Source organism: Sturnus vulgaris, chromosome 3 (genome assembly GCF_052056855.1).
Source record: "Sturnus vulgaris isolate bStuVul1 chromosome 3, bStuVul1.hap1, whole genome shotgun sequence".
Classification (NCBI taxonomy): Eukaryota; Metazoa; Chordata; class Aves; order Passeriformes; family Sturnidae; genus Sturnus; species Sturnus vulgaris.
Genome location: NC_142245.1, coordinates 8,779,748 through 8,798,365, shown reverse-complemented (window position 1 = coordinate 8,798,365; position 18,618 = coordinate 8,779,748). Strand labels below are relative to the sequence as shown.

General features: G+C 39.6%; 1 protein-coding gene across 6 annotated transcripts in view; it reads left to right on the top strand.

Moving 5' to 3' along the window:
* WDPCP (WD repeat containing planar cell polarity effector) overlaps window positions 1-18,618 on the top strand; it is a 145,736-nt gene that overhangs the window by 104,838 nt on the left and 22,280 nt on the right. For 5 of the 6 annotated variants that reach the window (XM_088160943.1, XM_088160945.1, XM_088160942.1 and 2 more), the window contains exon 15: window positions 3,153-3,255. In XM_088160943.1, the coding sequence (XP_088017069.1) occupies window positions 3,153-3,255 (103 nt within the window). Of the gene's footprint in view, window position 1; window positions 87-3,152; window positions 3,256-18,618 lie in introns of those variants that run through there. The other variant, XM_088160947.1, reaches the window with a different exon arrangement.

Below are 18,618 nucleotides of genomic sequence, written 5' to 3'. Positions count from 1 at the left end.
GGACTGAGGGAGCACCTCTGTGCCAGGTTGGGAACACCAGTGTTGGATGTTGAGATGGGTGAACAGCTGCTAGCAAGAGGGAGGGGCTGTACCTGCCTCCACAGGTGAAAGATAACATATTCTACTCTCACCAAAAAGTCTCTCCAACTTTCTTCAAGAGGATTTTCAGTGTTTGCAAAGCAATTAACTCCATCCTTTCCTACTCTTTGCCTTTCCTTTCCTCTCTCAACACCTACTCTTCATTTCCCATCCTACCAGTGCCCTTAATCATAAATGTATATTTCCAAAGAGCTCCTCCTGGCTTATGTCATTGTGAGATCAAAACCAGTTCTTTAATGTCCTCGTTCTGCTTGCATTACCTTTGGAATTCCTCATAGTCTCCCCTAAATTATGCTACAAGCAGCACACATTCGTGCCTCCTCTGGGGAAATGCTCTTCTACTAATTCATTGTCTAAGTCAGTCACTAATGAACAAACTTTACAATAAGCTAACAGTGGTACTACTTCAAGTCCATTAAGTAGAGGACTCAAGAAGTTTAAACATGCATAGGTCATTAGAAGTATTTATTTGTGCCATGGTAATTTCTAGGGAATTTGGCTTCATTGTGCTTAATATTGTGTGAAAATTAGATGAAAACCCGTTCCCTTACAGTCCTTCTAGGTATTAGTAACATAGCAATGCTATTGCTAACCAAGGGTTGTGCATCCCTCACTTCTGCGTAATACTGAATGGTTCCCATATATTGTTTATGTAGGGCAAAATGCAATTACTAATATACACTTTGATTTTTATGTATGATTGCATGTATTTAAAGCACTTTTATCAATTTTTAAATCCTCAGATAGCTCTAGGAGTCACATCACCTTATTCCCAAATAATTTAATGGGATTTCAAGAAGAAATAGTAGTCTAAATAAAGATACCTGATGACATAAGCAAAATGAGAAAGAAAAAAGTCTGTTTATTAACATGGAGCAGAGAAGGAATAAAAAGGAAATGAGAGAGAGGAATAGATATAACAGAGGTTGAGGAGGATGCAAACATTGAGTGCTCGTCACCTGAAACTTCTAAGATAATGTCCATTTCACCAAACAGGGTTCTACAGCATTCCCATTATTTATTTTGAGACTGAAAAGAAGCTTGAGAGAATGCTATCTGAGGGCTAATTTCTTTCAAAGAAACGAAAAAGAAAAAAAAAAAGGCTTAAAACTATAGCTATAGCATCACTAGATGATGCCATAGCAAGACACATAACACTGCTGGGTCTCTCCCTGAGCTTAACCCTCACGTCACATCCAAGTCCATCAATTAATATCATCTCCTACGAAGTTCAATAAAAAAATAAAACTGAAAGGACATAATGTCAAGAACAACAGCTCCATTTATTGGACAGTGACTGATCCAATCTCTGATGGAAAAGATCAAGCAGTGGAAAGGCTGTTAACTTGAAATGCTTTTGTAGTGCATTCCAGCTCTCAGTTGCTGTAAATTCAAAAGGCCATCCCATGTACCAAAGGTAGCAAAAAATGCAAGGAAAAGACACTTTAATAAAACTGTCAGATCTTGGGTGATACACTGATGAGGAGAGTGCATGCTTCGAAGAAATATTGGAGTGTTGCCCAGAAATATCCTATAGACAAATGCACATCGTGTTTCAAATGACTTCTGCTCACCAACGGCCAGCTCTGTGAGTCACAAAGAGGGGAAAGGGAAGTAGTCCAAAAAGTAAGCAAACTGCTAAATGATAAAATAGAGCCCTTTCAGCAAGCTCCTGATAGGCAGCTGGAAATTGTTTTTATTGTCACCATTGTGTTTGAGAGACATGTGATCTTTGGACTTGTAAACTCTTAGGTAATTGTGTGAAAAAATATCCATCATGAATATTCAGATAATTTATTTTTTTCTGTCGTTCTTTAAAGCACTTTGTATTCTGGTGCTTCTTCTTTCTGTTTTTTAGTTTTCTAGCTTAATTCTACTCAGTGAGTTATAAATTCTTAGAAAAATCCACTTTTGATGGTTTATTTGAATGAGGAACACCTAAATTTGATCTGAAATTGTCTAATTTGGAGATTTAATGTCTGTAATCTTTTCTTTCTAAAGCTTAGAGATGAGGCAAAGGCTATTTTTTTTATTGTTCTTCATGACCAGCAACATGAGGAACAACGAAGAAAGCCACTTACAAACCTACTGCTAATCTTTATTTCTTACAAGGTTAGTTAATGATGGATATGTAACACCTTTACATTTCTTTACTCAAACCGGAAAATGGACAAAACTAAGACCTGAAATAAAATCTGCTTTGATAAACAGAGAGCACAAGCTCTTCATTGACAAAGCTTCATCATTTTCTGCCTGCTGCACCCCTCTGAATTTTGACTCTAGATAAAAGACTAGATCCAGAGTGTTACCAATTATTCATGCTAGACAACATTTTTGGAAAGCCCCTTGTTGTTCAGGAGTGGCTCAGGAATCATGCCGACCCAGTGGATGTTAGAACCACTCTCTTATTACTCTTATTGCTCTTATTACTTCCAGTATCAGCACTGGGAGAACCATCATCACTTTACCCACAGAATAGTGAGGGTAATGACCTTCAATAGTGCGTGTATGACAACATTCAAACAAAAATTAGTCCCTAAAAGATGGAAACCTTCAAATCATAAAATCTTTAAGATTGGAAAAGACCTCTAAGGTCATTGAGTCCAACTGTTAACCCATTACTAACAAGTCCACCACTAGACCATGTCTTTAAGCACCTCATCTGCATTTACCATGCTCCAAATACAGGCTGTCAGCCAGGAGAGTTCCAGTACTTCAGATCTGATTTACACAGTTCCACCTCCTATCAACATTCTTTTAATTCAATAGAAGTTATATTAAAAGTAGAAAGATTTGTTTATTTTTATACACTGAGTCAATAGTTTTGCTTTTATCAGAACATGATTGGTCAGTGTTTTATTCATTATTGTATTCAACAGCACAAGTAAGGAAACATATTTGTGTTGGAGGGAATTAAAATGTAATGGTAGGTTCATCAGTTCCATCTGTGTTTGTGATCTAAATAATAAAAGAACCTCTTTCTTTCAAAATCCTTTTTGTTGCTTCTTTGAGATTCATTTTAGATTAATCTTTTTTCTTCTTTATTTCCAAAGGACATCCATTACCTTGCTCTAGATAAGGGTGAATTGGCACTGGCTGAAGTGGCAAAGAGAAAGGCTAATGACATTGATGCAGAATCAATAACTACTGGAATTGGTAAGAATTAAAGGTGTTTAAAAAGCCCTTTTATTTTAATCGATACTTGTCCTGTAGAACATGTTGTTATATTTGTAGAGGGGTTATTGTTTTGATTGCATTGTTTTCTGTGAAAGTGAGACTGTATTTTTATTTGTAACTAAAGAAGGAGGCTTATAAAAATCATGTAGCTTTGCCTTTTAGTACCTGTGTGAGGAGGATAGCTATGAAGTAAAAAGATTCATACTGTGACTATATAGAAAATTCAAGCTGTACAAACTGAACTGAGAGCAAGAAGTAAGGGACTGAATCTGAAAATCTTTGTTCATAGCAACATTAAAGGCCAGGCATGGCAATTTCACTCACCTATAAATATTTGCTGCTGCACACTGGAGACACATCCAACATTGACTTTGGCAGCACTCAGATGGAAAATTTACTGATATGAACACAGCTTCACATCCTGGCTTTAAAGCAGCAGTTTTGCATGCAGTGGAATTCTTGCCATTCCATAGAGGATATCGATGCTAAAGTTGCAATGGAACTAATAGCTAAAACACAGATGAATTTTCATGCAGGGGAACTCACAGCTCATTCACTTTCTCCTTGTGTTTCTTCTGAATTGACATGAAGAGATGTATGCAAGCACATGCGACCATTCTGATTTCATGCCTTATATCATGAACCAAGAAGGTGTCAAAGTCTATGGAGCTGACCTCCATTGGAGACAGAGGGAAGAAGACCCACAAAGCCTAAAAATGTTTGTATAAAATTTGCATAGTTCTGTTTTGCTTGTTCTACTGAATCATTGAATATTAGAGGAAAGCACTGAGCTTTTGTCCTTATCCCATGCCAAGAAGTAGAATAGGATTAAAATTCAGAAGGTGTTTTTGTGAGTCAGAGTCACAAAACCTTTGAGATCTTGGATAACATGGGATTCTTTTAGAGCTGTACATCTCCTTGTTTGCCCAGAGCATGCAAGGGAATTCCACTCCAGTACCTAGAAATGCAGAGAGGCCATATATGCATTTATGCTATTTCTATAGATTGTATAAATCCATGACTTTCCAGGCTACTGCAATACAGTAGCACATCCTTCCCTCTCCAGCAAAACAGGAATCAAGGAGTGCTTCTCCTCAACTCTTGTCTTCAGGGTCTTTCATTTCCATGCTCAAATCACTTAAAGCCATTTTTCCACCATAACTGGGCTTTTGGGCAAGCCCTTTCACCACTAGAGTTCAAAACCAAATGACACCTGTTTCGGTCATCCCTTAGTGGGCACTTTAAAGTGTGCAGTTACATCTCTCTTGCTTTCTCTTCTCTTACTTCTTAGGTATTTATGTGCTGCACCAAATATAGCTGAGATACCCAGGACTTGCATCTGATCATTATCTCTTCTCTGACACTTAATCCAGAAAATTTAAACTCTAATCTGTATCTCCATTTAATTCTTTGCAAACTACCATGATTACTAGATTTCTGAAGTTGGGCTATTTATGAATTTAGTGAGAGCCTTTGTAGCACTGTAGATGCACATGCAGGGAGAGGGGCAGGGAGAGGTGATCACAGATGCTTTCCTTGCATATCAAATGCCATACACATGTAACTACAATTCAGCTATAAATGTGCAGGCAGGCAGTGTTCAGCTCCTCCAGACCAGTCCTACAGTTACATCTGCAATGCCCCATTAGCATAAATTATTAAAGTCATTTTATATGATAAAGACTTTTGCTGAATAATTAATATCAGGACGATTTAAAATACTTTTCAATGCCCCCAGGGACAAACTGTCACTGAGATTCATTCTTTAAACAGTAATGAATTTGCATCCAATTCATTTTGTATGAAAATAAACAGGAATCTCCCATGAGTTTGTTTCGCTGCAGATTCGATCTCACCTTAAACCTGTGAAATCTCAGCCACAGGTTTTGTTTTGTTGTACTTTATTCCAACATCCCTTCTAATGAATGTTTTTATTTCATAAACTGTTGTTGGCAAAAAAGTTGACATGAGGTATGAACTTTGTGGACCCAATGAAAACAAAATATGGTAAGTGCTTTATATGTAAATTGCTGTATTTTTCTAATACTTTGAGAGCAGAGAAAAAATCATGCCAGAGCCAGAAGTTTTAAAATGCAGTTCAAACAAGTCTGTGTCCCCTGACCTCTTCCCAAACCCAGTCCTCTTCAGCTCGTCCCTGCTTTCTGGGCTTGCAGCCACTCAATTCACCACTGGTCACACTGCTTCCCGAACTTCTTGAATACCCACTTCAGGCTTTTACAAGAAGACAGTAACCTAAGCAAAGAGAGGCAGCAAGGTGCAACCAGTGCTCTTGAGCTTATACTGGACACCCCTAGAGCTTATTTCTTATATATATATATATATGTATATGTATAAAAAGTAAACCACTGTCATATGTCAACATCTGATGAAATTTCCTGAGCTAGCCAGCGTGCCCATCCCCAAACCTCAGCTCAGCACTGCTTGAAAATAAGATGAGTCAGTGCTTCTGGCTGATTCCCAAGCCTTTGAGAGTGCTCCATCTTGCCCCAGATATATTTAATTTGTCAAGATATTTCTGCATACAGGGCTCACTTCAAGCATACTATGTTTCAAACTCAGACTTTCAGGAAAAGTTTCAAGCTCCTACAAATAATGTAGAATGACAATAATAATGACAATAGTTTCATCTAAAATTTATAGATCACCTTGACACAAATATTGGTATAATGAATGGGTAGCTTCCTCACGTATATTATACCAGTATTTGTGTCAAGATAAAACTAAATATAGGTTGATTATTTTAAGATTTTCTGAATTTTGGCTCTTCTCAGTTCATCATCATGTGATTGCAGTTTGCTGGACACTGTTTTGAAGAAGTGACCTTCAAAGCTAAGGATGTCTGTGGGCATCTGGTAAAAACACCTGTCAACCTCCAGAGCACAGTAGTTTGGTGAGAATATTGCTGAGCAAGATGAAGTGTCAGGTGAACTATGGTTTTTGGCAGAATCATCTGATTAAAATCTTCTGAGGATAAGTATTCTCATAAGATTTTATGTTTGACAGCCTGCAAAAATGCATCTTGAGGGATGAGAAGATTGAAATAATGGTACTGAACATCTCAGAAATGGCATTAGCTATCTCCACTTTCCCCCCTCTTATTCGATCAGCAGATCACTAGCTGTGGATCCCGTGATTTCTTCTTCTAAAGATTTTCTGTTGAATTACTTCTGTAGTAGATCCACAAGTTCTTTAATGAGGTCAGGGAGTTCTCATTTAGCCTTGCCTAAAATGTATGCTGTGCACCTCATTTCACATGATTAAAAGAGAGAATAAATAATTTATTCAATATTGGCATATATGTAGGTTACTAATAAATTCTGTTTATGAGTGTAACCTGGCATATGCTCTCCTTTAGCAGTATTGTCTGTGGTGGGAGAGTGAGTCTGGTGCTCTAAAGTGTGGGTTGCTAATGTATAACCTGAGTTGCAAAGAACTGACATTGCAGAGCCTGTTAAGAAATGCCATAGCTAATAATGATCATGGAGGTGAAGAACTCAGCCCTTCAGACATCATTGCTCAATGAATATCCAATGAAGAGCATATGTAGGCAGTGTCAGAAAGTTTCCCAAGGCCAACTTCCAACAAATTACATTAGGGCCTAGCAAGGTGATTTTAACCTTCAAATCAACAGCTTTCACCCAAAAGGGATTCATGTTGTGACAAGACAGATAAATGCTGCATAGTTGAAAGGCAAATTGGGAAACCTTGTATTTCTACTTAGAATTTCAGAATATTAGTAACTAATGTTTAGGCAACATTTCTAACAGAGGTATCTTAACAAAACCACTGATGTTCAGATAATTGCATTGTTCTGAAATGCTAGATGGGACTGACTAACATTTTGGTGGTTCATTAATGTCTCATGAAAGCACTTGAGGTTTTTCCATTTAAAACAAAATTTTAAAATATTTCTGGAAGTATTCCACACTGTTTGCAAGACAGAGAATCTTTTCAGTTCTCACAGAGACCGAAGTCTAATTTCCCACAGTGTTTGTAAAATGACATTTAAAACGTAGAGACCCTAAATATTTCACCTTACTGGCAAGGAACATCACCAGTTTGAACCCTTAAGTGGAGAGTTAATTAATTTTATCTTAGTTCTGTGGTAGTATTTTATATTGAATGGCTTACATGTTCTTTGTGATAATTAATAATGACATATCCTACAGTGTTTTGTCTGCGGTACCAGTCTGGTCTTGCATCACAGTCTGCTACATCCAAATAATTTAGCATTTACTCGGATCTTCCCCGCTTCCTGACAGTCCTGGGGAGCCTGCTTGCATTTCAAGACTATGTTTAGAGTTGTCCCCATGTATTTGTAACCTTCTCTAGCCTTGCATTAGCCTAGTTGGTACGTTTCCTTCTCCTCTGATCCATAATGACTCCTTTCATCTCTCAAGCGATATCCTTCCTCATATACCCTCTCTAACACTGATGGCAAAGCCTTCTTCATTTCCTGCTCTTCCTTGGCATGTGCAGCTTTCTCCTGTCATCTATCAAGTTTCAAGTTAACTGAGAATCTTGGCCTTTATTTAATGACTTTTATTTCACTGTATAACATGGTTACAGCATGCTTCAAAGGTATTGCCCTAGACACAGGTGAACTGTGGTCTGGGAAGACTTGGGGGACACCTATTCATGCTACAGTTTTTTGGAGCCTTCCCCCTTCAGTATAAGTGTTAGATCTCCTATTTATTTATTTCTATTTTCAGTTTAAGTCGATCAAAACCTCTGGAATCAAACCCTTTGCTTTTATTTTTCTAATAATGTGACTTTCTCCCCAGAGATCCAGAAAAATATTTTTAATGAAAAATGCTTTCTAAGTATGATTGGCAGTTCACCTATGGCAAGAAATTTCCACAAGCACTTTTTAAATTTTGTGCCACCCAAGATGAGTGTCTTTGAAGATCCATAGTAATTTGAAATTATTTAACTGTGCTCATATATACACTCTCTTGAACATATCAAGCCACACACAGCACTTGACTTAGAGCCCACTAAACACAATGAAAGGATTTCTGCCATCTTCATGGGCTTTGGGTGGGGATTTTAGCAAGCAACAATCTCATGGGTATGCCTGGTATGACCAGGACTGCTACCATATGCAAAGACCTGCTTTGGAAGGACACTCTACTTGGTGTAGAGTGGCTTCAAGAGGAGGGAACAGCAGCCAGCCCTCATGACGTTGCATCCTATTTTTAAATTTCCAACTGGTACTGAGAATTTTACTCTCTTGAGGAAAACAAGCACTTACTGCTCCCCTCCTTGTGTTCTTTTCAAGAAGTGGAATAGTTTACTTTACTTAGTAATGCTAAGCTATTTTTGGCTCCACCTCATCTCACCTCTCGTCTTGCTTGTGTCATGATGTCAGTTTTGATCTATACCTTCCCACTGCTAGACAGCTTTGCCTAAAGACATAATCCTCAACCTCCTATAATTATAAGTAGATCAAAGGCTAGTTGGTTTGCTTAGCTGCAGAGGTCTCCACAAAGATCTGTGTATCTTCACTTAAAAGAGATTTATAGTTTTGTGTCAAGCTTTAGAATTATCATGGCCTTCCATTTTTCCCCTTCTTCATAAGGACATATTCTTGCCCGCTACAGAACTGATTAAAAAAGCACAACTATATGCCCAAAATGAAGACACCTTCTCCTTCATATTTTAATTTTAATGATTCTCATATTTTGTAATGTCTGCCAGCAGTAAAATTATGCCCTATTGATTATGAAAAAATCTTACCAGAAGTCATAGATTAACTATTTTTTGCCAGTTTTAGGGACTTCCATTTTTTGTACCTAAAGCCACATACTATGACTGGTTTATAAAAATACAAACAAGAAAAAAATTATAGTATTTCCAAATTCTGAAAATTAAAAGGAGTTAACTGTATCTGATATGATTTTATTTTGCTAACAATTAGGATAATGCAAGGCATGTGAGGTCACTCATCTCAGATCTCTTCTTATCCCTGTAACCCCCAGCCAAGCTGATGCATACAGACAACAGTGAATGGAAGACACCAACTACCAAGTAAACAACATATTTTCAGTGGCAACAGATCAAGAAGAAAATTTTAAAAGTGAAAGGAATTCACAGAGCTACACCTTGGGAGATGATGTAACATGATAAAGAATAGTTCAGCATAAAAGATCTCGGAGGGATGCCCATGGCATGGCAATGAAGTGAAAAGCAAGTCAGTACTCAAGCTGTTGACATTGTAGCTGGGAATTTAAGTAGGAATTTGGCTTCTCATCACTGACTTCAGTCCATAGACTGTAGTAAATTTAAATGGAAAGTACACATAGTTAAAATAACTATTGAAACAAACTATGAAAGAAATTGATGCATGGAAAGTGTCTTTGCATGAAAACTGCATGAATACCTTTCTGGGAAATAGGTCTTAGCCAAATACAATTTATGCATTAGTCAAACACATGTTTTTCTGGCTTCGTGTAGGATACCTGGATGAAATTTAATCGCCTCTAATTCACTGTAGGTCAAACTAGATGATTTACACTATATCATTATAGTATAATATTCATATGTTCTGGATTCCACTCTTGCCTACAGCTCTGTGAAAAAGCCCCTGGTAAATCTCCCATTAGCTTCAAAAAGCCCACATGTGGTCTAAAAGACTGCAGTTAAAAGCCACATAATATATATGTAGGATATATTCACACATCTCATAGTATGCACGTGTGTGTGTACATAACTGGGTGTTATATTTACACATATACAGCCAAAATCTGGCCAATCATGAAATAACTCCAAATCTGAACAAAGCCAGAGGAGTTATTCATGTATTTGTATTTTGCTTCATGACATCACAGAAGCTGCTGTTTTTATTGTTGTTGTTGTTGGTTTGTTGGTTGGTGTTTTTTTTCTGAAAGAACAAGAAAGTAATCACAAGCAGGAGGTGCTTTCATAACTGCTGCAGCTGGCTGGGAGCTGTGGATCTGTATGTTCATGGTGTGTCAGGGGCATGTTTGTCTCACACACCCTGGAGCCGTCCCTCAGCCTCTCGCTTTCCAACAGGGAACTTGGTTGCATTTCTGCACACTGAAAAGCGTTGGCAAACACATATTTGCATGGCAGCTGGTATGTGTTTTGTCCTGCTTGCTCTGCGTAATGTAACGTGATGTGACAGGCTGTAATTCATCACATCAGTTGCATGACAGCAGAGGGATTGGAAAAGAGGTGTGATGGTGGGCTAATTCGAGGTAGCAATTTAATGTTGGGTTGTATTCTCTCAATGTTAAGGCTTTTTAGAATGACCTACCAAAGAAGTATCTCCAAGTATTCCCTGTGCAGGTGAGTTTTAGAAGTAGTGATCAGGCAGAGCACAGTCAACATCAGGACAAAGCTGAAGATCCCTTTGCTCAGAAGGAATGACTCTTGCAAATATGAGAACCCTTGCATGTGTGGTATTAGATCAAACAAACAAACAAACAAGAACACTGAAGGACAATTTATTTATTTCCTCCTCTTTCACTCCCCAGGCACACCACAGGTCCTTATGTGGGAATACTGTGGAATTGCCAATGGCAAAACAGAGGTTGAGGCTGATTTCCTCCAAAGACTCCTACGCAAGAGACTGCTTGACAGTTCACCCCTGAAAAATTCCCACCACAGGTGTTCGGGTGTTTGATAACCTGATGTTGGTTCTTGCTGAGTAGCTTCCAGCCTAACAAAAACAAGCTCCCTATTAAAATCCCATCTCGGGACTGGGACATTCTAATCAGGGCACGGCTGGTGAAAGCCATAGGGAAGAGCTCAATGGGGCCCGAGGGTGAGTTTTGCATCCACTGCTCTTCTGAGTCATGCACTTTCTAAAGAGTCAAACTTGGCCAGAAGATGACATTGAGTTGTTTAAGAAAAACCATTGGTGAAAACGTGATCTCAGTGCCTAGCACAAGGCAGGAAGTACATCTAGAATTAATGACTTTTTTCTCTCCTCAGCATGCACTCTGTATGTAATTTCAGCTATTTGAAGTGTTTTTCCCTAAATATACTTCCTGTCAGTTAGTCTGCACTGACACTTCTTTTTACCTTAAATCTCAGTGCCATGGAACTTCTGTCCCTCCCCAACTCATGCATGAGTAATAACTACTATTCAATAATATTTTTCACAGCATTCAAAACACCAGAAGTTCTGAATCCTACTAGATTTCAAACTATAAATTCAGTCTTTAAAACAGATTGTGAGGCAGTTGGTTATCTCTGTGATGTTGATATTATGAAATGGCAAAATATTTTAATACGATGGGAAGATACCATTAATGATAGCTTATAAGCATGTATCGTGTTCACTTTAATTAGTCACTTACTGCAGTCATACTGCCAGTGTCCCACCTTCTCATCTTTATGATAATCAAAGCTGCAACAGCCACTTGATTTCTGCCTTCTGCCCTCCCAGCCCAGGGACACCACAACATCAGAAAAGGTAGGATAGGGTTCCCACATAAATTGGATTCCACGGATTAACCCCTTAACTGATAGTTTAAAAATTTTCCCTGTAAAGGAACATGGAAGTCAATATTCTTTCCTGTCATCTTGTGTTAAAAACCTAAGCATGGCTTCTCTATTTTTTTTCAAAAATTTAACATTGTTTCACAACAACTTGATCATATTTTTGGCTTAATGAAACCTGTGCTACCTAAAGTGCACCAGATGAAAAGCAGATTCTGGGGCCAGTCCAGACACCTTGCAGAATAATCCCAGGATGTGTAATTGCGTTATCTGGTAGGCGGTGGTGAACCATCAAGAGACTTACATGAGCTCACCCCCTGACTGAAGAATTTGGAGCCCAGTCCTAAACCATGTTTGAAGTTCACTGCTAAATTTCACCACACCTCTGCTTAAATAATACAAACTCTTATCAACCAGATGCAAGATGATGACTACAAATTAATTATTTGACTGCATAGGATGCACTGTGGCCAAAGAAAAGAGCTACAAAGTGCTTACCTTAGGCCCTTGCTTTTAGCCACCAAAGGGCAAAATATTTAGTTCACAAAGGCTGCAGTGTGAGCCCAGATCACCCTGTTCTCTATGCTGCCATTGCCTCAGATATGTAAGGAAGAGCACCACACCGATCACTATAATAAACAGAATTTTAACAGTAAAACACTCTGGAAAAATTCTTGCTTTCCTCAAACAGTCACGAAGGAAGTATAGGCTTTAGTCAATGCCTTATTTTCATATATTATTATCAACTGCACTGCCCCAACCTATTCCCATGTGTGTTTGAGAGTTTTGCTGTCGCGTTGTTGGGATTAGAAGCAAGACAGCAGGTAAAGAACTGGATGTAATTAGACCTTTACAACCATGACCAGCCCACTGGATGACCCTGGCCTCCTGATTTTAGCCTTGGATGGTTTTGCCTTCTGGTGTGACCTCTCTGTGGCAGGGCTGCCATCCTTTCAGCACCATCCCATGCCAGTGCCCCTCCTGTCATCTCCCTCTGGCCAACCACAGAGCCAGGTGTAGTCAATTTCCTAAGCTCGCTTGTTTTCTGTAATTTTTGCCACATAGGGTGAAAACACACCCCTGGGGAATCAGCTGTAATCCTCTCGTTAGTGTTTGCCATTAGGTGTCAGTGTGACAACAACCATGGTACACAAAGGCTATGCTGGGGCGTGCAGGGATACCACCCCCATCCTAAACTTCTCGTTGTCCACTCAGGAAAACAGCGTGAAACAGAGGAGAAGAAAAGGCTGAAGAAAGCAATAAACATTTTATTGCCGGGTGGTTTTCCATCACCTGTTTACTAACAGATAAGTCTGTTTGCATTTCTTTCAGTGTTTCGGGTTCCCGCTGTGCAGTTGTCAGAGAAGTGTAGTATTTACAAAACCAGGAAAAGAGTTTCTGCACACTTTGATCGCACCCTATTTTGGGGCAAAAGAAATAGTCAATATTATCAGTAATTTGCAGTCAGCAGAAGGTAAACTGCTTTGCCCAATGCAAATGTTAAATTACTTGTGTGAGTTGAAGCCTGACAATATTGGTGCTTATAATAATTGGTGTAATAAGGGTTAAACCAGCTTGGCCTTCACCAGGATCAGGGAATCTGTTGTGCCAGAAGATCATTGCGATTCAGCTTTGCCTTCACCTTTTCTGCTTTGAATGGGAGCAGGTTCAGAGGATGGCTTAAATTTGGTGTTGTTTTTCGTTTTACTGATAGATTAAATCTTAAGTAGCACCATACTGCTGTGATAAGCATCTGAGCAAGCTGGCTTTTCTTTTACCTCCTTCCAGATTTCTAGTAACTCCATGGCACAGGAATGCTTAGTCCTGAGCATGCACTGCACTGCCGAGGGTAATCCTAGCCAGGACAAGAATACTTGGGTACTATCTCTGCTACAATTGCCCAAGTTGGGCAGTTGCAGGTCTCTTCATGAGAGTAAAGCCTTCCAAAATTCGGTAGCTATGCCCCCCTTCAATGTGGGGATGGGAAATTAAAAATTCGTGTGCCAATGTTGTTCTTAAAACAGATAATTATAGGCTTTAGGAATAGAAAAGATACCTGATTAAATTGCTCCAGCCATCTGCTACTGCAAGACTCTGAAGTAATCCTTGACCATTTTCATATTAAGAGTTGCCATGATGATGTTCTCCCGCTGCTTATGCCACTCAGCTTGCCTAGAAAGCTGTCTCCTCTGCTGTAGTTTGCTGGCATCCTAACTCACTTTTGCTTTGTATTAGTTTAAATAGCAGTGATTAAACCTTCCTATCGATGCTGTTGGGAGGCTTGAAAATCCCGACTGTATAACACATCTATTTTTACTTCAGAAATATAAATTGAAGAGATCCTTATTTTCACATGTGGTTTCAGATCAGGTTCTTCTTGTTTGTGGTATAAAAGGAACAGATGAAAAGCCAGCTAGGCAAGCAGTTTTAAAAACCCCAGCACTGGCCACTGTGGCTGCTTGTACCCCTGCTCCCTTGGGGTGCCAGGGAAGGCATAAGAAGAGCCTCAAGGGCCAGACACAAGCTGCTCACATGGCACTCTGCCTCAGCTGGTTTAGGTGAGCCCAAAGGTAATTTTTCTGGTTTTGAAACAAAATCATTGGTCAAATAGACCTGAAAGCAGCAGAGAGCTGTAAGCCTGCTTTACACTGAGCACTATTCTTATAGAGACAGTGTTGCTCCAAGTAACCTTTTACAGATCAGAAAGTATCCTGGTGCCAGGGTCCTCCCTGCAATGGGCTGAGTTTCCAACTGCAGCCTAAACCAGCCCAAAAATGTGCCAGAAAACATGAGGCAAGGTTTCCACCTGAAGTCAGAGAAGAGGCAGTGGGAGCAGAGTCAGGCTGTAAGGAAGGACTATAAGGACACAGGAATAGCCAGGTAGAAGTAAACATCTTTGGGTGATGCACATCTGTGTGAGAAGGACTTGTGGTGGCATGTAAGGAAGGAAAAAGATTGCTGCAATGCAGGAAAGTGGAAAGATGCCTTTGTAAGGGCACATTTTTTCCCATTGAACATTAATTGCTTTCCATTGATGCAAAACACACTTTAAGTGATAAAAGTAGTAGCTGACAAGCAATGTTGTATTTAACAGATATCAGAGAATGCAATGTAGGTTAATTACCTTCCCTTAAAATTAATGGTTTTTTTCCAAAGAGGTGAGCAACTATTTGAGACAGAAGCTAATCTCCACACTGCTGTTGTCTACTTCAGTGAAAAGAGGAGCGAGAAAGGGAATGAAATGGGGTGGTGAGAAGACACCAGCAGGAGCCATAGTGACTTTTTCCCCTGGCATCGAGGTGTCAGTTTTTTGCATTGCTTCCCGTGGACTTTCCTCTTTGGTTACCTTCAGAAACACAAGCAATGCCAGGAAATGCCCACAGTTCCCTCCAGGACTTTGAGCTTCCCAAGCAGTGTCCACAGCCATTGCTCATGCTGACACAGTTTATTTAAATAGGCAGGGAGAAACTATTGGTGTTTGCAGGAGGCAGTGTATAGTGTAAACTAACTATCTCTGTGAGGTTTTAAAAAGAAAAAACACTCTGGTATTCCTGCCACTCTGCAATTGAGAGATATCAGTCAGGTGAAGATCTTCCCAGGGAGTGGAAGGAACAGCCTGGGAATGGAAAACCCACTGTCCCTGCAAAGTTGCATTTCCCCTTCAACAGGGCACATCAAGTGTAGTGTGTCCCCTTTCTAAAGCTGTTTTCCTCTAAATCATTCTCTTCTAGTGGGAAAGGGTGGGAAGGAAAGTATCAACCTATCAATCGGGGTTTTTGGTGCCGACAGGGTCACATCAGCTTCTAAAGCCTTTGGGCACCCAAATCACAGAATGTGCTGGTGGTTATCAGCACGTCTATGCAGCAAAGCACTGCAGCAGGTGAGTGACAGGATGCAAATATCAGAGAGGACCTTCCCTTGTATCTGCTTCAGTGCCTTTTCAGCCACACCTTTCTGGTAAATTGTAAAATGTCGGTCAGGGTGCTCTGGAGATGTGTAGAACAAGGCATGCTCTTACCCCAACTTCTTTTAGGTCCTAGTGCCTTGGGGTGCATTTAGAAAATGCATACAGATTTTGTCTTATGTTGTAGGATTTAGGCAAGAGACATTAAGCAGAGCACTGTGTGTCATTAAGAGAGCTTAGCAACAGGATATTCTGTGATTCCAGATTCCAGCATGCCCTTATGCATATCCTGTATGTGTATATATATATGTGTGTATGTGTGTATTTGTGTGTGCAACTGCAGAGTTTGCATATATACACATCACAATAAAGTTTTAGGGTTTGCAAGTTTAAAATAACATGTTGGTGCCAGCTCTGTAGCATTTTTTCTATGCATTGCATGAATGTTGCTAATTTTCTATGCAAAGACACACACAGAACCCATAAAAATTTGGCTCTCATTTTATGAAAACTTACCTGAGACATTACCAACTTAGTATATTAAAGTCAGTACTTTTAAAGTGTCTGAAAAAAAAACAGGTAAGAATTTTCAGTTTTGGTACGCATTAAGCTTGTTGATATCAGAGTAAGTTTAGTCCACACAACCTTCCAGCATTTTTTTTCTGTGAAACTCACTGACTACAAATACATTAGTCTGGCAGAGGTTAGAAAGCAATGCTGTTTTATAATTTGGGTTTTATTTATAGGTAGTATTCCCATTTTTCCATTATTTGGATTAGGAAACTAACTGGTCCCAAGTTTTTCTTCATTAAAAGAAAAAAACCTTCCTTTTAATAGGAGTATGCTTCACACTTTTCAGACTTCAGTAGCATAGAATTTTTCACTTGGTCAGAAAGCTGATTTAATTTGCTGCTAGGTTAAATGTTAAAGGTTTCAGTTTTACATCCATGAATTCTCAAATTAAATTCAGTGCATTGCTTAAATTTCTAGCTGCAGTACATTTAGCCTAATTGCTTTGGTAAGTTGGGTGCTTAGTAACTCCTACTTCTCTGAATTTTCGTCTTTAAAGGTGAGCAAAGTAAGCCTGAGGGGCACAGGTGGGCCAGCCTGCTCTTTGGGATTCATCTGTGGGGTCTTTGGATCTCTCTTCCAGTCTGACTGCATCCTCAGACCATATCTGATGAGGCTGTTCTGCTGACAAGGGGGAGCATTTAAACCTGTAGGTTTTAGCTATTTAAGTCCAAATCAGTTTTGAAGCAACAAGAAAGGCTGAACAAAATGGTTCAGATTTCAGTCAGTTGTCAACTAAATGTGTGCACTGGGCCTTTAAGTATTTGGCCAGACACATCTTGATTGCTTGGCTTTTGTTTTCACCCTTGGAAAGTCAGCTGGATAATGCCCTGTAGCCAAAGTCTATTCTGTCATGCTTTAAGTGGGCTGGGCTGGAGATGTGGGGTGGGGGGAGTGTGTGTCTGTGGGGAGGGGGGGACTGGGTGAAGGGTGAATTAGCCAAAAACAGAGTTATATTCATATATTTCCAAATTTTTGTGAGCCGAGGCGTTTGCAGTCATTTTCAGTTTTCTTGTAATGTTAAATGGAAAAATCATAGGTAAAATAATAAAATGATCCCAGCAATGCAATCTTTAAGGTAAGCTCTTTTTAGGGACAAATCACCGTGCGAACACGGAGGTGATGGTAACAATCAGGGAAACTTCCACCAGCGGCACCCTCAGAGGCACGCCCTGAGTGTCTAGTTTTTCCTCTTTGTTTATAGTATTTTTAAGGCTTTGAGTTCTCACACAACATATATGTCATTAAATGGCTGATTCCTCTTTGCACACGTTGCTGTGATGGCCTGTGGCAACCTGAATTAATTGTTTCAGTAGTTGGTGGTTGTTACTAGCCATAATTATTATAATTTGCATTTATAAAAACTTCTTTAATCTAAGGATCTCAAAATGCTTTTGCACACATTTAATTAAGCTTCACAACATCCTGTGAGGTAAGTGTCAAGAGTATTGTTATACCCATTTTTACACAGGTTTCTCCAAGAAAACAAGGTCAGTCTCTAACGTGACTGGTATTTGGTTCACATCGCTTGCACAGGACAGGTCGCATGGCTGCAGGATTTAGGAATGCTGATCTAGGTCACTTTGCATCTCCCACATAGCTCTTGCTGCTGCCACACTGTGTGGACACAAGCACTAAGCCATGGCAAACACAGTCAGAGCAGCCTTAGCCCAGATTTCTAGTCTGAGGTGGCCCTTTCCCTCCCAGGAGCACTTGAGCAGTAGAAAAGTCTTGGGAAGAAAAAAAGGTAAGCACCCAACATGATGCACAAGATGAAACCCCACCTTGCAAAGATCTGTTCTTTCCAGTTTTCTACCTTAGCATTTAAGCCTCTCTTTGCAGTCTGCACACAGCAAGATGTGTCTGCTTTAGCCAAAGCCAAGAAATCAGCTGCGGGCAATGTAAAGTCACCCTTTACCAGCCACTCGCCTGCTCTGGAAGAGGCTGCACACACTTCACCTCCACTCCCTACCAGCCTTAGACCCAACCCTATGGGCAATCAGCAATTCTGAGATCTACTAAATCCTAGATTACCCCTTAACAGATATTTAAAAGTGAGGATCAACCAAAGTAAAATAGACTTGGAACTTGGGGTACAGCAGTTGTCAAAAGCTCATTTCTTTTTCAAACATATGACTATGTTGTTTAAATTGAACCTAGCTCTCTGTAAGGTCTGTTGATCACCATAATAGCCCTGAGGAAGATAGGTTTAAGTAAGTGCTTGCAAATTGAGTAAGGAGTCTCGGGCCATACCTTCATGAGTTCTTTACCATCCTCATCAATTTATGTTTACATAAATTGTTTACATGTGGCAATGACCAGATTAGTTATTTGGAAAGAACTCTGCCTGTGGATGCACTTATTCCAAAATAAAATCC